General features: G+C 36.2%; 1 protein-coding gene across 1 annotated transcript in view; it reads right to left on the reverse strand.

Annotated features, from left to right (window-relative positions):
- Window positions 1-479: 479 nt before the first annotated feature.
- Window positions 480-26,424, reverse strand: part of SLC38A6 (solute carrier family 38 member 6) — a 79,075-nt gene continuing 53,130 nt past the window's right edge. Inside the window, exons 7-16 of the mRNA XM_065872537.1 lie at window positions 24,962-25,044; window positions 24,440-24,498; window positions 10,431-10,496; window positions 10,123-10,176; window positions 8,061-8,140; window positions 7,613-7,713; window positions 2,202-2,342; window positions 950-1,084; window positions 749-843; window positions 480-560 (exon numbers count right to left, since the gene is read on the reverse strand). Of these exons, the coding sequence (XP_065728609.1) occupies window positions 480-560; window positions 749-843; window positions 950-1,084; window positions 2,202-2,342; window positions 7,613-7,713; window positions 8,061-8,140; window positions 10,123-10,176; window positions 10,431-10,496; window positions 24,440-24,498; window positions 24,962-25,044 (895 nt within the window). The remainder of the gene's footprint in view (window positions 561-748; window positions 844-949; window positions 1,085-2,201; window positions 2,343-7,612; window positions 7,714-8,060; window positions 8,141-10,122; window positions 10,177-10,430; window positions 10,497-24,439; window positions 24,499-24,961; window positions 25,045-26,424) is intronic.

Here is a 26,424-nt window from a genome sequence, read left to right on the forward strand (position 1 = left end):
AAAAGATCAGTGGTTGCATCAAAAGTGAACCCTACTGTAAACTATGAACTTCAGTTAATAGTAATGTATCAAAGTTGGCTCATCAAGTATAACAAAGGTACTTCACTAATGCAAGATGTTAGTAATGTGGGACACTATGGGTGTGTTGGAATGAGGGAATATATGAGAACTCTCTGTACTTTCTGTTCAATTATTTCTGTAAACGTTAAAACTACCCTAAAAAATAAAGTCTGTTAATTAAAAAAAGACCACAAACAAAAGATGCTCAACATATTTAAGAGCATTCTGAGTTTCTTATTTTGATTAAAACTGCTATGTCTACTTTCCCCTACCGACTCCTGTTTTGTTCCGCTTTTCTGTCAATGTTTGCAAAACTGTTAGGCCATATAAAGAGGATTCATCCAAGGTGCCTTCCAGAATAATTCCTTTTTGCATTTGGAGGTAAATTATTCAGCAAAAGACGTGGGAAAATATTTCTTTCACTTATTAATCCAATTAAAAATAATGAGTGCTAAACTAAAATTACCAACCAAAATACCAAAGATGAGCAAAACAAGAGCCTGTGGAAATAAGGAAAAAAGATAAAGAACAATTAGAGCATTATTTTAAACCTTCACGTGCTCCAATAATGTACATTATAGTTCAAAATACATTAACTTTCGTAAGGTAGGTAAAATACTTAATTATAAAATGACAAGTTATTTCTTAAAATAAGATTCTTAAAAGAAACAAACAAAAATCAACCTACCCCAAACTTTTTCCATGAGAGAAAATCCCCTCTGCTCAGTTTAAGATGAAACAGTCCTGGGAACACAAAAATCAAACATGTTGATGTACTGGAACCTTAAAGTGGGGAGGAAAAGAAAATAGTATTGCCAGATTCAGATGTGAGACTGGATGACAATTTAATCTATTTTAGAAAATGGAATTTTTGAAATAGAAAACTTACCAACTACACCAAGTACATTCCTAATGTCAGGAACATATATCGCAAGTAAAACAATGATAATATTGAGAGCTATAGTGATCAAAGAATGGCGAATCCATGAGAATGGAAAATTGGAGAAAAACACCATCATTAAAGCTTTCCTTGCCCGTATAACAGAAAGATTTAAGCAAAGAGGAGGTAACAAAGCCAAACTACTTGCTTAGGGAAACACATGTATGGTACAGTTACCATAATATTCTTGCCCTCTAAACCATTTAGATTCCAAAAATATGGCATAAACTATTACTGTAGGGTATTTATTGCACAAAAACTGAGAAATATACCTATCTGTGTGAGCTTCATAAAAACTGTTTTGGTTTTATTCTTGAAAAAATTTTCACATGCAATTTCTTTCAGTTGTATAATTTTCAAAATTACCAACAATAACACTTTGTGAAGAAATCACAGAGTATCATTTTCATGAAATTCAACAGATAAAAGAACAAATGGTTTAAAACAGAAAAAGAAGTCATGGCATGATAAAGAAATACCATTTGCTGTTTTATGTTATATTACCTGTTTCACAGCATGTAAATGTGAAAACTAGTTCATGATGCTCTCTACTGCTAAGGCGGGCAACAGGCAGTCCCGTCCCACAAGCATTTACCCAGCCCCCGCTGCAGTGGCCCCAGTCTTAAGGAGCTCCCCGTTCAGGGGCTCAAGTCGTCCACTAGAAGCATCTGTACCCAAAGCCTATGATTCCATTCTCCCAGAAATTCTCAAGAGTCTTACATATGGCAACTAAATGCCGAGTGATGATCTGCTGTGCCCCTTAAACTATAACTCTAGAGCAAATAAAATCTGTGACTAAGATTAGACTAGAACGTCTATGTGAAAATAAATTTCCAATAAACTAGAAGGAGCTTATTTTTGCTGACTTGACTTTTTCCTCTTCACGCACATTCTTTTGAAAACAGAATACAGAATTAAAGGGGGAAAAAAACCCCAAAAAACTTTAGAAGAACTATAGTCTCTAAATTAGAAACAATGCTGTGGGAGAGCGTAAATCTAAACTAAATCTGAAAAAGCACAAATTAGTTTAGCGGTTCACTGTTATTTTTGTGCTTTCATGGGGCCATAGGCAAGTATGAGGTCTTTGATCAATTACTGGACAAATGAATAAGATATACAAGACTAGATGTGATTCAAACATTCTAGTCTGTAAAGAATTAGTGTTGCCATATTAGGGAGCTGCTACACCAAGCAACAAAACCTTTAAGAGCACTTACAGGGAAGTGGATTAGAGGGACTGTCAAAAGCACAGCAAATAGTATGCATAACTTCACAGTCATGACGACAACATCATGTGGCAAGTATTTACTATAACCTTGTAGTAATTCTGACGCCACACTGTCTGCAAATTTAAAAAACAATAATAAGGATCACATTATAAACTACTAAGATGTTAATAACAGTAACATTATTTTCCTTTGCACAAACGGATCTTAACAGATTTTGGATTCCCAGTACCAAATCCATCTCTGGCCTTTTTCCTATCCTATGAAACACAGAGACATTAAGTAAATATCTTCTGGAAACCTACAGTGTTTTCTTTTAATGAAACTAGAAACTGGCCCAGGCAGAATCTCTAAAATTATGACAATGAATATACATTTAAAAAAATCTCTTTAGAACTTTTCCATGATCTGAAGGTTTTGAACAACACTTTTATAAAGTGCTTTCATGTATACTACTGAATTTGGTCCTTATGATAACAATATAAGATAGGTAGCTAGGCTAAAAATTATTAACTGACTTGCCCAAGATCATACAGTACAAAGGGGCAGAGCTGGCAGAGCTGTGCTCCCAAATTGTTTTGATGCCAAAGCCTTTCCTTAATATTGCAATGTTTTCTAGGATCTTATAGTTTTGTGCATGCTACCTGCTTCATCAACATTTCATCTATAGATTCATCTTTCATAAAAGAGAATGCAGTGTTAGGGTAATGGCTTCCTTAGCAAGCAAGTGTGGTAGTCAGTGACAGAATCTGAACAAGCTGACCATGCTTTGCTCCCTGGTGTTCTTCTACCCTCACGTCTTCCTCACTCCAAGCCAGAGGAGGGCTATTAAGAGTAAGAGTTCTCAAGAACACTCCATATCACTGCCTTGTAGGAAAAGATGAGTTTGTACTTAAAATAGAATTGTGGTTTTGTTGTTGTTGTTTTTTGTTTTTTTAATTTGAGACCATACGGTTTGGAAAAGTCACTTTGGAGAAAATAAAAAAACAAATCAAATACACCTCTGTTTTCAAATACTTTAAAATTTAAAGGGGAGATAAGATGAAGACACACACATATAATAGAAAGTGTGTAAACACAGACACACTTAAGTGGAAGAAGAAGGTCTAAACAAAGAGCTATGGTGATTCTGAACAGGGAAAGATAACTATGGCTTTGGGATGAACATGAACGAAATCCAAGAAGACTTGAGAAGAGTCATCATGATATAGTGAGCAGCAGGGTAGTAGAGGGGCTTGAATTCTGCGATCAAACAGACTAAGATTCAAATCCTACTCTTACTAGCAAACTTCTCTGAGTTTTTACATTTGTAAAATGTGGACAATAATATACTGTCCTACAGAGTTACTGTGAACATGACATGAGTTAATGTATGTGTGCTGACATTCAAAGATGTGGGAAAGAAATTCTCTCTGGTAGCAATACGCAACCAAGAAAATGAGCAGCCCAATAGCACTTCAGAGGCTGAAAGACTGTGTGGTAGAGAAAAGAGAGTAGTGGGTGATAAGGCTGGAAATGCATTTAAGACCAGTAACAGAGCTCTTCTTAAGGTCTGGACTCAATCTGGTAGGCCACAGAGATGCAATGACTTCTGAAGAACAGTGCATTATGACCTGAACTAAGCAGGAAGACAGATTGGAAGAAAAAGAGGCCCAAAACAGGAATAACAGAAGGCTACTGTCATAACCACTGAGAGGTAATGAGGATTTGAACTAGATTAGTAATAATGGAAATGGGATAGAAACTAATTGTTGAAAGTATCAAAGACATACTTGATATAATGTGGGACTAATGGACCAAATAAGAGATTAAGAAGAGCCAGGAAAGCTGGATTCTAGTCCCAAATATGTGAGATACTTGTGACTCTTTGGAAAAATATAGCAAACTATTTTATTTCCACTTTCTGAATCATAAAAATGAGCTATTAACACTTACTGCTTAAGAACTTTGTAGACTTTTAAAGTGGTCTGGTTATTATGCAACATTTGGGTATTGGCCTGGTTTATCAGAGGAACACTTTTTATTCCTCACCTTATAATGCTTTAACATCTGTAATCAGAGCCAATATTATTAATCTAGGTACATACTTATTGGTCCCTTTAATCTGATAAAATTTAGATATTAACTAAGCCTTGAGAGCACTGAATGAAAGGATCCCAAGCAGCTCCAGAAGCCTGAAGAACTAGATTGATTACAAGTTCAAAATACCTGTTACATGTCTACTTTCTACTTTCCCAAGACAAAAACCTTTTTCCTGAGCCAGTCAATTCTGTGTTCCTAGCTGAGCCTTATGCAAGGGATAGAGTACAACACACTTCTCTGCATTCAGACAAATCTCTACAAATCTCAGGAAGAACCTGATGGTGATCTCTGCAAGTTATATCTTCTCTTGAAGTCAGGAGGCTGCCCTGTTTAATACACACTGTCAAACAGGGGATGAAGTTTATAAAGATTATCACAGAGTAACAGAAATATCACTGGATTAATATTCAGGAGACATGCCACTAATTGTGAGACAGGTCACTTCACCTTTTAGACTTAAGCTACTCACCTATAAAATGAGTTGAAGGCGTTAATTTGTGACAAGCCCTTCTGATAAGGTCTCAAGCTCAATCAGCAATTTCTGTAAGACTGAGAGCTACTGCTATTCCAATAGAAATATACCGTAAAAGACTTTCAACCCAAAAAAGAAACACTGTGAATAGCAAATCAATATCTGAATCTTCTGTCTTTGGAGAAGGAACTTTTATATCATTCTTTCTTTCTTTCTTTCTTTCTTTCCTTCTATCTATCTATCTATCTATCACCTACTTACCAGCCTACCATGTGATTTTCTTAAATCTGTATATCTGCATTACATAAAGCGTGGATATTCTAAAGAATCTGCATCAGTGGAAAAGGGCTAAGTCAGAGACAACAGCTTTACTTGATAACCAGGAAAATGCCTGTGTAGGAAACATTTCACGTACATGACGAAAATATTTAGCCTCTGTGTTCAGGCAAAAATAGATATAGATAAATAGATAGATATGCCTGGAGCTTAAGTGAGCCAGGTTTTTCCAAAAGTTCACTTTGCGAAAAACTTGGAATGAAGGGAATCTGGATTCTGTGGCATAATTCCTGAGGAGGCAGCACAGTAATAAAGGCATTGACTCTGGAGAGAGTCAGAATTGGATTCAAATCCCAACTCATTATCCATTAGCTGCAGGTACTGGCCAAAGTGCCCAACTTATCTGAACCCATATCTTGCAGAGTCGTCATAAGGACTAAGTTAGGCAAGGTATATAATAAAACACATGGCACGTACAGAATAAACGTTAGCTCAATAAATGCATCAGCATCCATCCTTCCTCCACGTCCCTTTCCATCTAAGTTTTCTTATAATTTAACATAGCTCCTAACATCTCGTGGTAATATTTTTGTAACTACTTTTCAGCTGTCCTGGAAATTGGTAGGCCATTTGAGGTTTCTTCCAGATAGCTCTATTGATCCATAGGGAAGAAGAGGTCCATTTTTTGGACTTTTTCTCAATTTTGGAAGATCCCTAAATATAATAGTATTTGTGCCAGGTGACGATTTCAATTTATAATATACAGCTCTTCTACTAAGTTTTTGCTGAATCCCAACAAAGACCCTGCTGTAGTATCTCATTGTTTTAGAAAAGCATCACTGTGCTCAACTCTGTACGAAGACAAACGCAACAACCAAAAATAGAGTTTATGCATTTCAAGAATTTTATTTCCTTAACAATGATCAAAAAAGTTTAACAATCTGCTTTAACTTTCCTTGTAGTGTATCCATGCTCATGTTGGAAGTAGGAAGTAACGCTCTTCCGGATGGTGTGTACAGAGCTCTACCACTCTTATTCAACATAGTACAAAAATGCAAGAGCAGATTTAGATTCATCAGTCACCTTTATTAGTGTTGAAACGACATAGAGTTAGCAAGAAAAGGACTGTATAGAGCAATTATAATTGTCTCACACACTGAAAAGTCTAAGGTAATACACGGATAATAATATACTGAAAAGTTACCATATTTAAATTGTTTCATTAATGACAGTAAGAAGAGAAGTACAGTGCTGAAAAAAGAGCACCTGAAATTATGAAATAATTGCAATAATAATGATAACAGTAATGATAATACACCACCAGCAGTAGCTCTCCTTTGTGGAAGATGGCTGTGTGCCAGATACTGTAACAGGCATTTTCCATATAACTTATTTCCTCTTCAATATAACTCTATACAATTATCCCTGTGTTACAGATTAGGAGATGAAGATAGCACAAGGTGAAGTACCCTGGTTCAAGGCCACACAGCTAGTTAGAGCACAGTGGTTTTTTGAATCATATTTGTTGGGTTTCAAAATTCATACTCTTTCCACTGGGCTTAGGAAAGGTAGTCATACAAGTAAATGTCCAAAAACTTGTCAGACCTGAAAAAACTCTGGAAGGTAAGCAAAGCACCATTACAAGCCATCGTGAATGTCTAAAACCTGAAACACATGCACAAGGCCACTGACGGTGAAATCAGAGTCAGAACAGCTAAATATCACAAAAGTAACAATAGCCATCTACCTGGAGCGTTGTTATAGGGGCATTCATAAACTGAAAAGTGTATTCAAGGATTTGACAAACTGAGTGCAGTTTGTTATAATGTGATTGTTTGCAAATTAAACAAGTGCGTTTGCAAATTTAACAAGAGAGCTTACAATTTTTTTTCTTGTTCTAGACTTTTAAGTTTTATTTTTTCTTGAGGTTCTTACCAGAAGAGAAAAAAACTCACCAAGCACATAACTTTTCAAAAGTAAATAAAACAAAATTTTACTTTTATTTTGTGAATTTAAAAGAATCCTTTAAAAATTTAGAGAGAAAGTTCATGGCAAAGCACAGAATACACACTGCAGAACTGTGTGAATTAAATCTAAAGGCAGAGGTCTCTGACATAAGGGTACAACTGTAGTCCAGGTAAAACCCTTTCCTTTCTCAACTTGTTCGTTTGCAATTAAGATGACTGATTCTCTCAACCTCCCAAACTGCTGAACTAGAGTCTAACATATTGAATTCTCAATTAAAAAAAAATAAAATCATTATTGCACTTTTTTTTTTTCTCGTAGAAAGACTTCAATGTTTCTAAGCCCGAGATTTTACTTGGGTGTTTAAGAAAATTTTCATATGAAGTTATCAATCTTGAATTTGATCCACCTTTTTAAGAGAAAGAAAATCAGTTCTTTAAGGCCCGTAGAGCCACCACAGTGGTGCACTGAATTCTGGCAGCCTGAACAAATTAACTTGCTAAAGAAAGGCAGAAACAAAGTCCATATTCAGGTGTGAGATCAACTACAGAACAATTTGTTTTGTCATCTATAATGAAATAATATACTTACCATAAAAAGTGAGGTACCCAAAGAGTGCAGATATAAAATAAATGAGAAAACTTAAAGCGATTGCTGTATTGGTTACGTGCTGCATCCTTTTCTTAGAAGGTCTAAAAGAAAAAAAATGGTAAAATTAGAATCTGTGATCTGAATTATATCTAAATAGATAAATATCTCCCAAGCTACTCAAAAGGATTCCTTAATCACTCAAGACCTAGTTCTCTAATAACTACACACTACAATTCTTGATCTGAAATTACTGCACAAAGGACTATGCTTCAAAGAAGCATTCTCAATTTAGAACTAAGTCTTGGTTGTTTTGTTTTGTTTTAAACTAACACCTACAATCCAGTGGTGGGATGGAAGGATTCACAGAGGAGAATGTTATTCAATCTGAAAGTCCTAGAAGTAAAAAGACATACTAATACATTTTAAATATTCCAGGATTCTATAGTACCTTTGAAGTTCACAATATATGGGCAATATTGAGGTGTGGCAGAGAAATGAAAAAGCCATGGTTGGTATGGCATAAGCACTCTGAAAAATAATTTTTTTAAAGATGAAATTATTAAATGCTACTCTGTTGAAACCACTACTTCATTTGACAATAAAATCAGTTCTCCAAAAAAAAAATCAATTTAGTTAAATTTCTTTCATGTTTCATGAATCACCTGTTTATAAAATAAGAGGGTTTCTTTTGGTTTTTTGTTTTTAACGAGACACACAATTATGGTCCCCAGTAAATATTTTACTTGATAGCTGTATTGCCCACACTAGCGAAAATATTTCTTGGCTCTTCCACACCAGGTTGGTTTTACTACAATCACTGCTGCTTCTATATTGTATCAGTAAGATAAAAATAATTAAGGTAAGATAAATAACATTTAGGTAAGATGAAAAATAATAACATTTTAGAAATGATCTTATTGTAATTCTCAGTCTTTCCTAATGCACGTATTAGGAAACTCAAAAACATCTTATTACCCTAAGCAGCAATAATAGTTAATGCTTTTGAACCTGCTTTCACCAACTCAATTCAAGTACCAACTTAATCTAAGAGAATACCGAATATATTAATCACATCTTAGCATCTATAACTAGGGTCTCTTTTGATGGGAATGAACATGATTTATTCTAGACCAACACATTCATAGAGATCCACTGGAATATATGAACAAAACTGTTGTTTTTTTAAAATTAGAATAGTTAAGAACCAGAGAAAGTTACAAAGCAAACAAAAGTTACCATCTAAATGAAAACTGTCTTTACAAAATAGATGGTAATGATTTACTTTCTCTTTTCTACTCTAAAAAAATTTCTCCTTAACTAACTTAAGGCTCTTCAGCAAAAGAAGTTCCAGATGACTATAGATCTATCTTCAGACACAAGGCCTCTTAAAATATCAGCGGAGAGCTGGCAGGAAGGAAAGCTGTAGCATTTCCCAAGGCTAGATTAAGAGAATGAAATTCAATTCACAAATTCTCTTTCATATACTGCTCAGTTTCCTGGCTTGTCAATTACCCTACCTAAATCTTTAAGGCACGTGGAGGCCTTTACCATGTAAAAGATGTGGTAACCTCCCTTGTGGGGCCAGAGAGACATTTCTCATTTAAAAACTGGGGAATAAGGGAGTTCCCTGGTGGCCTAGTGGTTAGGATTCCAGGCTTTCATTGCTGCGGCCCGGGGTTCAATCCCTGATTGGGGAACTGAGATCCCATAAGCTGCAAGGCACGGCCAAAAACAAAACAAAACAACAATGGAAAAGAACCCTGGGGAATAAAAAGGAAAATTTTGCATGGAGGAGTTATCACACTAAAATGCTACACTAATAGAGTTATACATGAGTAGTGGGGATTCTAGTATCTGGGACCTGCATTTTAGCAGAATCACAAAGTGTACATGAAGAAACCTGCAGCAACAAGGAACATATGGCTCTTTTAGAATGGTAAAGTAGAGATCATTCAGATCAGTTTCCTGTCTCCTCTGCTGATGCTCAGGAGCTTTTGCAGGCATTTCAAATATCCTAGCTCTCTCAGAGAAGGCAAGGGGGGACTTGGTCCTTCTGCCTCTGCTACAGGCATCATAAATTTCAACTTTGGAATGTCAGCCAGGAGACATATTGGCAGTGCTCAATTGCTGGTCCAATGATGAGGCTGTTTAGCCACAGACCAAGGTTCTACTCACAGGGGAGGAGTTTTTGATATAATTGGCTATTTAGCTTTACAAGTCCAGAGGGCAACAGGAAGTCTGTATGCACAGAGGACCTTATTGGCCAGACCAGACATTCAGTAAATCTGTTCTTTTAGGCAGTGGCCCATTTAAAACAGGCTCCATTTAAAGGCGTGCCAAAAAAAAGGTGGCCGTTTCATAATGGGCCACCTTCTGGTAAGCAACCCTATACTTAGCACTTTCATGAAAATTAGTTAGTTACAGGTAAAAGACCTAAGAGACCCTGTTACACAAACCTCTTAAACTTGAAATGTGAAAAAACTAAAAGTATCTGTTAATAACTTACACACCTCTTTGGAGAAATGAAAGAGCTTTGGTTTACAAGCATCTGTAGCATTTGAAATCTGTTTAAGAGGATTGAGGGGAAAGAGAGAAACCAACAGTCATTAAAAGTTAGAATACATCAAAAAAAACCAAGATGAATTTATTATTACTGGGCTTTCAAATAAAAATATTTCAAAACAAAGTTCCAAAATGCAATATAGCCATTACTTTTTTATTAATTAGGAAAAAAATCATTATTAGTCATATTTTATTTTTCTTTTTAGCTTAAAATAAAAAGGAAGAAGCTGAAAAAAAAGCCAAACAAAACAATTACGTGGAAGTATTGCTCTACAGAATCTAATGTCAGAGGACAAGGGATGGACCATTTTTTGATTATTATCTGTAAGAATAAGTAGGATCAGATGATTTCTTACCAAATTCATGACAAGAAATTGATTTTAAATAGGTCAGTATCATTTCAATTAATCTAACACCATGCCAAATAATATGCTAACAAATAAAAGATTCTTTGTTCATGTCATTTTCCCTAGATAGAATGGGGCCATCATCTGACACGGGCACCTACGGTGTGGGACAGCATGAGGGGCTGCATAGTTGTTTGGTGGAGATCTCCCCCACTGAAGACTGAGAGCTTTCAAAACTCCAATAGTATCAAGGCATTAAAAGAAAATCCAACTCAGAATGGGAACATGATGTTTTTAGTGACAATAGTACAAGAATATGGCCATCTGTGGACCTGGCATCAGTAGCAGACAGAGAAATATTAATAGCAGTTTTGGAAATGGTCACAGGTAGATGCAAAGGGGGAGGCTCAGGGATTTCTGATGCATGAGCACTGGCCCTCCTTGCTTTTTTCAAACTTACATCACTTTTAGTGAATGTGGATGAAGCTGGCAAACGATAAGAGCACAAAGCTAAGGAACTAGAGCTGGTAAAAATGATTTTTTTAAAAAATTAAAAGAAATCCAGAGGGCTGCTATTTCCCAGAAACAATCAATGAAAATGTTTCAGGATTTTACTCTTAATTGTGGCCATCCTGTTCCTAGACCTACAGTTGAGTTGGTCAACATTACCACTGTTGTAGTTGTTTCAGGGCACATAATTACTCTGTAAATACTTGCTCTAGGCTGAAACCCAGCATTCAAAAGGGCAAGGGAGAATAAAGGAAGCATCTGTCCTTTGCAGAAGACCTGTAAGTAAATATTATACTATTCCTATTTGGTATTTATCTAGTTTTAGATTTTAACTAATTCAATCAAAATTTTACATAGTGATAAAACAAACCCAAGGAAAACATATACTTTTAGGATTAAATTAATGAGTCAACTAAAAAATTACTCTTATTTAAAACCCTCACCAAGAGAAAAAAAAAAAAACTGTAAGGGTAAACTGGGCAAGTTGCTTTGATATTTCTAGGTAAGTTTTCAATACAGAATAAACTAAATGGTCAACTTACCAAAAAGAAAGAAAATAAAATCAAAAGCAATAATCTCACCATTTTTTTTTCCTGATATGTCTGCCCAAAAAGGATGAGGATGGGGTGGGGTAGAAGCAAAGTTGTTACTGGTCTCTCTGTTCAGCCCTGCTCCAAATTCAGCATCTCACATTTCCCCCTGACTAACAGTGGAGGCGGCAGCAGCAACAACCATTTACATTGTGTACCAGGTAGTTTGATAAGGTCGGTATGTGAGCTACCTCATTTTATCAGCTGTTATTACAAGACTTGCAAACCCAAATATTTCAAAACAGTGCTCCAAAATGCAAGAAAATGATTATTTTTTCATTAATCAGAAAATATCATTAGAGGACTGATTTTATATTAACATAAAATTCAGTTACTACAGCTAATTTCTCTGCAGAGACCCATCTCAAGCCCAAGTGACGTCCTATAAAGCAGAAGTACAGAACAGGAATGGAAGATACCTGACAACAAAGGGTAACAGGGAGTCCTTGCTCAAGTTGAAGGCAGAACACAGTAAGAAGATAAACTCAGGGGTTAGAAAGAAAGACAAAGGGAAATAGAAGATTAAGCATTAAAAATACTTGTTCACTTGCACAGGAGGCCCTTCCCTCTTCTCTCTGCTCCAAGTAATTCCCATCTTTCAAGGCTCAGCTCAAGTTTTATTTCCTTCCACATCTTCCTTTATTCTACCTGTTGGTGATCCTTCTCTCCTCTCAGCTCTTATGTAATCCCTATTATGAAGCAAATAAATCAATACTTAACTATGTATTGACTACATTGTTCTCTATTTTTTTTCTGATAAATTTATCTTATTTCCCTGACTAGAATGGCAGATCCTTAAGAGTAGTGTCCTCTGGTCAACAAGAGACCTCCCAGCTCCACATAATATTAAACGGTGGAAATCTCCCAGAGACCTCCATCTTAACACCAGCACCCAGCTTCACTCAATGACCAGCAAGCCACAGTGCTGGACAACCTATGCCAAACAACTAGCAAAACAGGAACACAACCCCACCCATTAGCAGAGACGCTGCCTAAAATCATAACAAGGCCACAGACACCCCAAAACACACCACCAGACGTGAACCTGCCCACTAGAGAGACAAGATCCAGCCTCATCCAGCACAACACAGGCACTAGTCCCCTCCACCAGGAAGCCTACACAACCCACTGAAACAACCTTAGCCACTGGAGACAGACATCAAAAACAACGGGAACTACGAACGTGCAGTCTGCAAAAAGGAGACCCCAAACACAGTAAGATAAGCAAAATGAGAAGACAGAAAAACACACAGCAGATGAAGGAGCAAGATAAAAACCCACCAGACCTAACAAATGAAGAGGAAATAGGCAATCTACCTGAAAAAGAATTCAGAATAATGATAGTAAGGATGATCCGAAATCTTGGAAGTAGAATGGACAAAATGCAAGAAACAGTTAACAAGGACCTACAAGAACTAAAGATGAAACAAGCAACGATGAACAAGGCAATAAATGAAATTAAAAGTACTCTAGATAGGATCAATAGCAGAATAACTGAGGCAGAAGAACGGATAAGTGACCTGGAAGATAAAGTAGTGGAAATAACTACTGCAGAGCAGAATAAAGAAAAAAGAATGAAAAGAACTGAGGACAGTCTCAGAGACCTCTGGGACAACATGAAACGCACCAACATTCGAATTATAGGGGTTCCAGAAGAAGAAGAAAAAAAGAAAGGGACTGAGAAAATATTTGAAGAGATTATAGTTGAAAACTTCCCTAATATGGGAAAGGAAATAGTTAATCAAGTCCAGGAAGCACAGAGAGTCCCATACAGGATAAATACAAGGAGAAATACGCCAAGACACATATTAATCAAACTATCAAAAATTAAATACAAAGAAAGCATATTAAAAGCAGCAAGGGAAAAACAACAAATAACACACAAGGGAATCCCCATAAGGTTAACAGCTGATCTCTCAGCAGAAACCCTACAAGCCAGAAGGGAGTGGCAGGACATACTGAAAGTGATGAAGGAGAAAAACCTGCAACCAAGACTACTCTACCCAGCAAGGATCTCATTCAGATTTGATGGAGAAATTAAAACCTTTACAGACAAGCAAAAGCTGAGAGAGTTCAGCACCACCAAACCAGCTTTACAACAAGTGCTAAAGGAACTTCTCTAGATAAGAAATGCAAGAGAAGGAAACGACCTATAATAACGAACCCAAAACAATATAGAAAATGGGAATAGGAACATACATATCGATAATTACCTTAAATGTAAATGGACTAAATGCTCCCACCAAAAGACACAGATTGGCTGAATGGATACAAAAACAAGACCCTTATATATGCTGTCTACAAGAGACCCACCTCAGACCTAGAGACACATACAGACTGAAAGTAAGGGGATGGAAAAAGATACTCCATGCAAATGGAAACCAAAAGAAAGCTGGAGTAGCAATTCTCATATCAGACAAAATAGACTTTAAAATAAGGACTATTAAAAGGGATAAAGAAGGACACTATATAATGATCAAGGGATCGATCCAAGAAGAAGATATAACAATTGTAAATATTTATGCACCCAACATAGGAGCACCTCAATACATAAGGCAAATACTAACAGCCATAAAAGGGGAAATTGACAGTAACACATTCATAGTAGGGGACTTTAACACCCCACTTTCACCCATGGACAGATCATCCAAAATGAAAATAAATAAGGAAACACAAGCTTTAAATGATATATTAAACAAGATGGACTTAATTGATATTTATAGGACACTCCATCCAAAAACAACAGAATATACATTTTTCTCAAGTGCTCATGGAACATTCTCCAGGATAGATCATATCATGGGTCACAAATCAAGCCTTGGTAAATTTAAGAAAATTGAAATTGTATCAAGTATCTTTTCTGACCACAACTCCATGAGACTAGATATCAATTACAGGAAAAGATCTGTAAAATATACAAACACATGGAGGCTAAACAATACACTACTTAATAATGAAGTGATCACTGAAGAAATCAAAGAGGAAATAAAAAAATACCTAGAAACAAATGACAATGGAGACACAACGACCCAAAACTTATGGGATGCAGCAAACGCAGTTCTAAGGGGGAAGTTTATAGCAATACAAGCCCACCTTAAGAAGCAGGAAACATCTCGAATAAACAACCTAACCTTGCACCTCAAGCAATTAGAGAAAGAAGAACAAAAAAGCCCCAAAGCTAGCAGAAGGAAAGAAATCATAAAAATCAGATCAGAAATAAATGAAAAAGAAATGAAGGAAACGATAGCAAAGATCAATAAAACTAAAAGCTGGTTCTTTGAGAAGATAAACAAAATAGATAAACCACTAGCCAGACTCATCAAGAAAAAAAGGGAGAAGACTCAAATCAATAGAATTAGAAATGAAAAAGGAGAAGTAACAACTGACACTGCAGAAATAAAAAAAATCATGAGAGATTACTACAAGCAACTCTATGCCAATAAAATGGACAATCTGGAAGAAATGGACAAATTCTTAGAAATGCACAACCTGCCAAGACTGAATCAGGAAGAAATAGAAAATATGAACAGACCAATCACAAGCACTGAAATTGAAACTGTGATTAAAAATCTTCCAACAAACAAAAGCCCAGGACCAGATGGCTTCACAGGTGAATTCTATCAAACGTTTAGAGAAGAGCTAACACCTATCCTTCTCGAACTCTTCCAAAATATAGCAGAGGGAGGAACACTCCCAAATTCCTTCTACGAGGCCACCATCACCTTCATACCAAAACCAGACAAGGATGTCACAAAGAAAGAAAACTACAGGCCAATATCACTGATGAACATAGATGCAAAAATCCTCAACACAATACTAGCAAACAGAATCCAGCAGCACATTAAAAGGATCATACACCATGATCAAGTGGGGTTTATTCCAGGAATGCAAGGATTCTTCAATATACGCAAATCTATCAATGTGATAAACCATATTAACAAATTGAAGGAGAAAAACCATATGATCATCTCAATAGATGCAGAGAAAGCTTTCGACAAAATTCAACACCCATTTATGATAAAAACCCTCCAGAAAGTAGGCATAGAGGGAACTTTCCTCAACATAATAAAAGCCATATATGACAAGCCCACAGCAAACATCATCCTCAATGGTGAAAAACTGAAAGCATTTCCACTAAGATCAGGAACAAGACAAGGTTGCCCACTCTCACCACTCTTATTCAACATAGTTTTGGAAGTTTTAGCCACAGCAATCAGAGAAGAAAAGGAAATAAAAGGAATCCAAATCGGAAAAGAAGAAGTAAAGCTGTCACTGTTTGCAGATGACATGATACTATACATAGAGAATCCTAAAGATGCTACCAGAAAACTACTAGAGCTAATCAATGAATTTGGTAAAGTAGCAGGATACAAAATTAATGCACAGAAATCTCTGGCATTCCTATATACTAATGATGAAAAATCTGAAAGTGAAATCAAGAAAACACTCCCATTTACCATTGCAACAAAAAGAATAAAATATCTAGGAATAAACCTACCTAAGGATACGAAAGACCTGTATGCAGAAAATTATAAGACACTGATGAAAGAAATTAAAGATGATACAAATAGATGGAGAGATATACCATGTTCTTGGATGGGAAGAATCAACATTGTGAAAATGACTCTACTACCCAAAGCAATCTACAGATTCAATGCAATCCCTATCAAACTACCACTGGCATTTTTCACAGAACTAGAACAAAATATTTTGCAATTTGTATGGAAACACAAAAGACCCTGAATAGCCAAAGCAATCTTGAGAACGAAAAAAGGAGCTGGAGGAATCAGGCTCCCTGACTTCAGACTATACTACAAAGCAACAGTAATCAAGACAGTATGGTACTGGCACAAAAACAGAAAGATAGATCAGTGGAACAGGATAGAAAGCCCAGAGATAAACCCACGCACATATGGACACCTTATCTTTGATAAAGGAGGCAGGGATGTACAGTGGAGAAAGGACAGCCTCTTCAATAAATGGTGCTGGGAAAACTGGACAGGTACATGTAAAAGTATGAGATTAGATCACTCCCTAACACCATACACAAAAATAAGCTCATAATGGATTAAAGACCTAAATGTAAGGCCAGAAACTATCAAACTCTTAGAGGAAAACATAGGAAGAACACTCTATGATATAAATCACAGCAAGATCCTTTCTGACCCACCTAGAGTAATGGAAATAAAAACAAAAATAAACAAATGGGACCTAATGAAACTTCAAAGCTTTTGCACAGCAAAGGAAACCATAACCAAGACCAAAAGACAACCCTCAGAATGGGAGAAAACATTTGCAAATGAAGCAACTGACAAAGGATTAATCTCCAAAATTTACAAGCAGCTCATGCAGCTCAATAACAGAAAAACAAACAACCCCATCCAAAAATGGGCAGAGGACCTAAACAGACATTTCTCCAAAGAAGATATAAAGAATGCCAACAAACACATGAAAGAATGCTCAACATCGCTAATCATTAGAGAAATGCAAATCAAAACTACAATGAGATATCATCTCACACCAGTCAGAATGGCCATCATCAAAAAATCTAGAAACAATAAATGCTGGAGAGGGTGTGGAGAAAAGGGGACACTCTTGCACTGCTGGTGGGAATGTGAATTGGTTCAGCCACTATGGAGAACAGTATGGAGGTTCCTTAAAAAACTACAAATAGAATTACCATATGACCCAGCAATCCCACTACTGGGCATATACCCTGAGAAAACCAAAATTCAAAAAGAGTCATGTACCAAAATGTTCATTGCAGCTCTATTTACAATAGCCCAGAGATGGAAAGAACCTAAGCGCCCATCATCTGACGAATGGATAAAGAAGATGTGGCACATATACACAATGGAATATTACTCAGCCTTAAAAAGAAATGAAATTGAGTTATTTGTAATGAGATGGATAGACCTAGAGTCTGTCATACAGAGTGAAGTAAGTCAGAAAGAAAAAGACAAATACCGTATGCTAACACATATATATGGAATTTAAAGGAAAAAAATGTCATGAAGAGCCTGGGGATAAGACAGGAATAGAGGCGCAGACCTACTGGAGAACGGACTTGAGGATATGGGGAGGGGGAAGGGTGAGTTTTGACAGGGCGAGAGAGTCATGGACATATACACACTAACAAACGTAGAAAGGTAGATAGCTAGGGGGAAGCAGCCGCAAGGCACAGGGATATTAGCTCGGGGCTTTGGGACAGCCTGGAGGGGTGGGAGGGGGAGAGTGGGAGGGAGGGAGATGCAAGAGGGAAGACACATGGGAGCATATGTATATGTATGGCTGATTCACTTTGTTATAAAGCAGAAACTAACACACCATTGTAAAGCAATTGTACCCCAATAAAGATGTTAAAAAAAAAAAAAAAGAGTAGTGTCCTGATTAATCTCCCACAACTCTAATGCCTACCATAGTGCTCAGCAGGAGATCCAAATCTAACCAAAATCGATTCAAATAGTTCTCTATTTTCATTACTGACTTATTAAAATATTACTTCAAATATTAGTATTAGAATACTAACCTGTACTCAAGACAGAATTTTTTGTTCAAAAATGGACCAAAAAAGGTACCGTCATGCTGAGCCACTGCTAAAATAAAATTTATTTTTAAAATTTTAGGTATTTCAGCAGGGCCAAAAATTTATGTCAAAAACTTTTAAGCAGGGGCTTCCCTGGTGGCGCAGTGGTTGAGAATCTGCCTGCTAATGCAGGGGACACGGGTTCGAGCCCTGGTCTGGGAGGATCCCACATGCCACGGAGCAACTGGGCCCGTGAACCACAACTACTGAGCCTGCGCGTCTGGAGCCTGTGCTCTGCGACAAGAGGCCGCGATAGTGAGAGGCCCGCGCACCGCGATGAAGAGGGGCCCCCGCTCGCCACAATTAGAGAAAGCCCTCGCACAGAAACGAAGACCCAACACAGCCAAAATAAATAAATTAATTAATAAACGCCTACCCCCAACATTTGGAAAAAAAAAAAAAAAAAGATGGAAACCTTTAAAAAAAAAAAAAAAAAACTTTTAAGCAAAATAAGGATCTGGGACAATAGAAAAGAGTATAGGTTTTGATTTATGCTGTTTGGAGAGTATAATTTAAGAAAATAATAGTTTTCTGGACAGATTTTTAAAAATGTAATATAAATGCTATACAGATTTATGGATACAAACATACTGAAAAAAATAATCAGTGAAAAAAGGTGCAATGGAAAAAAAATTTGAATCCATCAAAAAAATTGGGGTTAATATATACATGTTTTCCTTAACCACTGTGTATTTTTAAACCTAATACTTAGAAAGTCTAAAGTAAATTCAGGCATACCTCATTTTATTGTGCTTTACTTTATTGCACTTCACAGATACTGTGTTTTTTAATGGATTGAAGGTTTGTGGCAGCCCTGCACTGAGCAAGGTTATGGGCACCATTTTTCCAAGAGCATTTGCTCACTTCGTGTCTCTGTGTCACATTTTGGTAATTCTCAAAATATTTCAAACTTTTTCATTACTATCATGTTTGTTATAGTGACTGATGATCTGTGATCCGTGATCTTTGAGGTAACTACTGTAATTATCTTGGGGTGCCATGAACTATGCCCATATAAGAGGGCGAACTTAATTCATAGATGCTGTGTGTGCTCTGACTGCTCCACTAACAGGCAGTTCTCGTCTCTCTCCCTCTCCTCAGGCCTCCCTATTCCCTGAGACACAACAATATTGAAATTAGGCCAATTTATAACCCTACAATGGCCTCTAATGGTTCAATAGAAAGGAAGAGTTGCAAATCTCTCACTTTAGATCAAAAGCTAGAAATGATTAAGCTCAGTGAGGAAGGCATGTTGAAAATTGAGATAAGCTAAGAGCTAGCCCTCTTGTACCAGACTGTTAGCCAAGTTGTGGATGCAAAGGAACAGTTCCTGAAGGAAATGAAAAGTGCTACTCCAGTAAACACACAAATGATAAAAAAAGGTGAAACAGCCTTACTGCTGATATGGAGAAAGTTTTAATGATCTGGATAGAAAATCAAACCAGCCACAACATTCCCTTAAGCCAAAGCCAAATCCAGAGCAAGGCCCTAGCTCGCTTCAATTCTATGAAGACTGAGAGAGGTGAGGAAGCTGCAGAAGAAAAGTCTGAAGCTAGCAGATGTTGGTTCATGAGGTTCAAGGAAAGAAGCCGTCTCCATAACACAGAAGTGCAAGGTGAAGCAGCAAGTGCTCATGTAGGAGCTGCAGCAAGTTATCCAGAAGTTCTAGCAATGATCATTAACGAAGGTGACTACACTGAACAACAGATTTTCAATACAGACCAAACAGCCTTCTACTGGAAGAAGATGCCATTTAGGACTTTCATAGCTAGAGGAGAAGCCAATGCCTGGTTTCAGAGCTTCAAAGGATAGCCTGACTCTCTTGTTAGGGGCTAATGCAGCTGGTGACTTTCAGCTGAATACAATGCTAATTTACCATTCCCCAAATCCTAGGACCCTTAAGAATTATGCTAAATCTACTCTGCCTGTGCTCTATAAATGGAACAACAAAGCCTTGATGACAACACATCTGTTTATTATTTTAAGCCCACTGTTGAGAACTACTGCTCAGAAAAGAAGATTCCTTTCAAAATACTATTGCTTGGGGACTTCCCTGGTGGTCCAGTGGTAAAGAATCCACCTTCCAATGCAGGGGATGCAGGTTTGATCCCTGGTCGAGGAACTAGGTTCCCACATGCCACATGGAGCACCTAAGCCCACGCGCCGCAACTACTGAGCTTGCACACCTCAACTAGAGAGCCCATGTGCCGCAAACTACAGAGGCCATGTGCCCTGGAACCTGCTCATTGACAATGCACCTGGTTACCCTAGAGCTCTGATGGAGATGTGCAACAAGATTCATGTTGTTTTCATGCCTCCTAACACAACATCCATTCTTTTTTTTTTTTTAACTTTTATTTTTAATGTAGGGTTTGTTATTTTATTATTTTTATTAATTAATTTATTTATTTATTTATTTTTGGCTGTGTTGGGTCTTCGTTTCTGTGCAAGGGCTTTCTCTAGTTGCGGCAAGTGGGGGCCACTCTTCATCACGGTGCGTGGGCCTCTCACTACACAACATCCATTCTGCAGCCCATGGACTGAGGGGTAATATTGACTTTCAAGTCTTATTCTTTAAGAAACAATTGCATAAGGCTATAGCTGCTGGAGATGGTGATTCCTCTGATGGAGCTGAACAAAGTAAACTGAAAACCATCTGGAAAGGATTCATCATTCTAGATGCCATTAAGTGCATATTTGATTCATGGGAAGAGATCACAATATCAACATTAACAGAAGTTTGGAAGAAGTTGATTCCAACACTCATGGATGACTTTGAGGGGTTCGAGGCTTCAGTGGAGGAAGTCACTACAGATGTGGTGGAAAGAGCAAGAGAACTAGAATTAGACATGGAGCCTGAAGATGTGACTGAATTGCTGCAATCTCATGACAAAACTTGAATGGGTCCAGAGTTGCTTTTTATGGATGAGCAAAGAAAGTGGTTTCTTGAGATGGAATCTACTCCTGGTGAAGATGCTGTGAAGATTGTTGAGATGAATACAAAGGATTTAAAATATTACATAAACTTAATTGGTGAAGCAGTGGCAGGGTTTGAAAAGATTGACTCCAATTTTGAAAGAAGTTCTACTGTGGGTAAAGTGCTATCAAGCAGCATTGCATGCTGCAGGAAATCATTCATGAAAGGAAGGGCCAATCGATGCAGCAATCTTCACTGTTGTCTTATTTTAAGAAATTGTCACAGCCTCCCCAACCTTTAGCAACCACCACCCTGATCAGTCAGCAGCCGTCAATATCAAGGTAAGACCTTCCACCAGCAAAAAAGATTACAACTCACTGAAGGCTCAGATGATGATTAGCATTTCTTAGCAATTTTTTTCTTTTACATTGTAGGTTATTGCAAGGTATTGAATATAGTTCCCTGTGCCATACAGTAGGTCCTTGTCATTTACCTATTTTATATATAGTATGTATATCTGTTAATCTCAAACTCCTAATTCATCCCTCCCCCTCTTTCCCTTTGGTAATCATAAGTTTGTTTTCTATGTCTGTGAGTCTGTTTCTGTTTTGTAAATAAGTTTATTTGTGTCATTTTTTTTTTTAGATTTCACATGTAAGTGATATCATATGATCTTTGTCTTTCTCTGTCTGACTTCCTTCACTTAGTATGTTAATCTCTAGGTCTATCCATGTTGCTGCAAATGGCATTATTTCATTCTTTCTATGTCTGAGTAAGCAATAAAGTATTTTTAAATTAAGGTATGTACATTGTTTTCTTAGACATAATGCTATTGTACACTTAATAGTTTACAGTATAGGGTAAACATAACTTTTATATGCACTGGGAAACCAAAAACTTTGTGTCACTCGCTTTATTACAATACTAGGTTTATTGCAGTGGTCTGGGACCAAACCCGCAATATCTCTGAGGTATGCCTATATGCCAATTAAAAAGAGACTTAAGAAGAAAGTATACAGTGTCTTCACTGTCCCATTGTAGACCAAATTTAAATTGTGCTCCTAGGTAAAATCTGAGCAGACGGTTTGTAAAGCATAATAAATGCAGAATAAGGGTATTATTTCCATATGACAGCTACAGCAGGAATCTGCATCAAATTAAAGAGTATCTGCCATGACAGAAATGAAAACTGTGAAAACTACAATAGACATGTTGTATCAATACATTTTACCTGCTTCAAATTATTGGCTATAAAAACCAAATTACTCCTAACTATACAATGCGTGTGTGGTCAATTATCTGTGAGGAAAATATTCAATGTGTGTACACTGATTCTCTTTAATATCCATATGTTAATTTGCAAATATAGGCCACTCAAAACCATGTAGATGCTTCTCAATAATCAAACTGTGATGAAATTATTTGTTGTTTCCCTCTTAATGTGGCACCTAAAAAGTGTGTTCATGGATGTTAAGTAAACTTATTGTGGTAATCATCTCGCAATATATGTAAGTCGTCATTATGCTGCATACCTTAAACTTATGCAGCGCTGTAAGTTTATACCTTTATAATGTCAATTATATCTCAATAAAATAGAAAAAAATCTTAAAAAAAAAAAGTGTATGTTCCAGCTTCCCTGGTGGCACAGTGATTAAGAATCTGCCTGCCAACTCAGGGGACATGGGCTTGAGCCCTGGTCCGGGAAGATCCCACATGCCGTGGAGCAACTAAGCCCATGTGCCACAACTACTGAGCCTGTGCTCTAGAGCCCGCAAGACACAACTACTGAGCTCATGCGCTACAACTACTGAAGCCCATGCTCCTAGAGCCCGTCCCGTGCTTGGCAACAAGAGAAGCCACCACAACGAAGAGTAGCCCCTGCTCGCCGCAACTAGAGAAAGCCTGCACGCAGCAATGAAGACCCAATGCAGCCAAAAAAATAAAATAAATAAATAAGACCAGTAGGATATTAGAAATGAAAAAAAGAATTATTAGCAATAGATTATTTATTTTAAACAGTGTATGTTCAATTCACTTACTTGTAAGATACAAGTTGGGCAATTTTTGCGGGGGAGGGCAATGATTTTAATGTTGATAAATTCAACAAATGATTAAATGTAAGCACTGGTAAGTATTTTTAGTTTTAAGAGCATTCATTAAAGTATAAATATTTCTGTACACTGAAACCAGGGTCACTTTCACTTCATTTAAATAATCTAAAGTTGTTTTATCCTTGTATCCCAGCAGATAGTTTAGCCTAAGTTAAATGCATCCTAAATGTTTTGACAGCTTGGAAATCCGGTTCTGTTATATGGTTTAACTAATGATGTGTTGTCTTGCTCTATTGGATGGCATTTTCCTTTCATTCATTTCTCAATAACAAAGGAGAATTTAAATAAGCTTATGATTTTAAGAGCTTAATCAAGCCATTTAGGTATGTATCTTGGCAAGTTTAAAATGTTTAATCCTACTTAAGGTTTGACAGACTGACTATGGAATAAACTGCTAAGCAAAAAGAAAAAGGATTTTTTTTCCAAAATTTCACACAAAAATACAATCTTCGGAATGTTAAAATCTGTTTTAGAAGAATTTAAAAGAAATAAGAAATTCAAATTCTCTTTTATCCTTTTTTTAAAAATTCTCTTATCTTTATATTAAATTATTTAATAAATATTAGAATAAAGTTTACCATCTGAGAGATATTTTTCCTACGTTATAACAAAAATGGGCTAATTTAAAAAAACATTCCACATGTGAAAAAAAAAATTTCTTTGCAGCAGGCTTTTCATGAGAGCTTAACCACGCTGAATAAACCAGACCAGATAGAATTCAGGCACTCCAATTCTTACTAGATCTCATCAACAGTTAAGCCCCTGAAGCTATGGTTTCGTTAATGGAACAAAGTTTCAAAAATTAAGATGACTAGAACCAAATTGATTTTACGGATTAGAACCAGCCTGATTCTCATGCTTGAGTATCCTCCAAAACATACACACACAATATTGTACAGAAATAAATGGATACATACACCTAGCCAAAGAATTATACTCCATCTAAGGTTTTAACAGAATTGGTATGCTCTCCTCTCTAGTTAACCAGAAGAGAAACTGAATTTGAAATGCTATTCTAGCTAAGCCTCTTCAAAATAGATACAATGAAGGAAACAGTTTTGCAGAATAAAAGTGCTTTTAATAACACGTTGAAATAAAATGGGATACCTTCCCAACAAAAAACAGAGTTAAGAGAAAAAAGACATTAACACAATGAGTTCAATTTTTGTGAGGAGATAAGCAATACACTATATTTTAAACTTACCACAAGAGCAAAGAACACCATAAAGAAAAATGATAAACTACTTGTGTAGCCAAGAAAGCCTGTAAAATAACAGTAAAATAAAAAGCAATTTATAAGGAAAGTGATCCTAACGTGCAGCTAAAGCTATACATCTTGGGCATGTTTTTTATTACAGTGCTTGGTATCTGGGGCTTAGGGCTGAGAATAACAACATTCCAACTATCTGTCACAGATCATTTATGTAGCTCTGTACAGCAGAATTGGAACTGGCTTACCACTAATGGTACACTGTAAGGAAAGGCTGCTCTTTAATGTTCCGTTGTAAAGGTTTTATTTTAGTGGGGCAGACAAAATACTACTGCAAACCAAGTAATAGGTTAACTAGGCAGGGCTGAAAGCTGAACAACCTAAAAGTCCAAGTTCAAAATTATTCACAACCACCTTCTGCTAAAAATGTGGTACTATGAAATTTAAAAGCCCCTTAATAGTATTTTCTTTTTCTTTTCTTCTAAACAAATAATGTCCTCTTCTATAAAGACTTACCTATTTTAGGAAGAAGTGCAAGAGGGAACACAATGGCAACACAGATGATTATTAGCAGTGTTTCTCCATCAAGATACCAAGACCTATTAGGAAAAAAAGTTCTATTTTAGGCACAGGACTTCAGTGTTTGTGTTTACACACACACACACACACACACACACACACACACACACACTCATACAGTATAACCATTACAACCACCCATTAGGAAAAGCCTACTTCTTTTTGTTAAAATATGTTCTTGTGGGATCCTATTATTCTTGTTAATGAATTCACATTAAAAAATGTATCAAAACAATGAGATGCCATTTTTCAACTACCAAATTAGCAAATATTTTAAAGTAAGATAATAGACAATGTGAGTGAAGAGTGATGAGATGTACACAAAACTAGTAAAAGTATAAACTGTGTAAATTACCTTTCTGGAAAGCAGTTTGGCAATAGATACTGAGAGCCTTAAAATATTTGACACTTAACAAATGACTATTAAAAATAGAAAACAATCATCGATAAGAACATTTTTGTAAAAAGATGTTTACCGAAAACATTTAAAATAATGAAAATTGGAAACAAACATCTAAGACCATGACAATTTTAAAATAAATTGAGACTATCGGACAATCATAAAAAAACATTTTATAAGTATAATAATATACTGAATATATCATAAATATATTTAGTATGATAACAAGTTTGAGGGAAAATATAGATTCATTAAAAATGGAAAGGAACTGCAATATATTGATAGCCATTATCCCTGGGTGGTAGAATGATGGGTACTTTTTCTTCTTTATAGTTTTCCATATTTTTCAAATTTTCAGGAAAGGGCATGAACTACCAGGAGAAAACATATGATATTTTTCATATAAAGGCAATAGAATAATGAATGAGAAAAGGTAGATTAAACGTGTGATAGTGTATTTGATTATTTAAAAAAAAATGGATGCACATTTTAAAAAAGTCAGAAAGATATACTTAAAATACCAAAAGTGGATATTTCTATGTAGCAGCATCGAGAAATTTTTATTTTATTTACTGGTTGCATATACATGGTTTTAATTTTTCAATATAAAAATACATGTGTTGAAGTTTTTAAAAATTAGACAATTCCCCCAAGACTTTAATAGTAAAGACTTTGCTTTAGTACATAAAAATTAAACAATTCATGAAAGAAGTACAACTAGTAAATACACATGAAGAAAAACCCAATCTCTGGTGCTAATTAAAGAAATAATAAGGCTATAGAAATTAAATGAGTAAAAATATTAAAAAAATAATATTCAAGGATGTGGAATAATTGGTCCTTCACACATTGCTAATGATCTTGTCAATTAGCATTATCTTTTGGAAAAACCTTGATAATATGTACAAAGGACAATAAAAATGTGGAAATCTACTCTAAGAGAATAATCTAAAATATAAAGAATTCTATGTGCATGAAGCTGTGACTACAACATTATTAT

Source organism: Phocoena phocoena, chromosome 2 (assembly GCF_963924675.1).
Source record: "Phocoena phocoena chromosome 2, mPhoPho1.1, whole genome shotgun sequence".
In the NCBI taxonomy this organism is placed as follows: domain Eukaryota; kingdom Metazoa; phylum Chordata; class Mammalia; order Artiodactyla; family Phocoenidae; genus Phocoena; species Phocoena phocoena.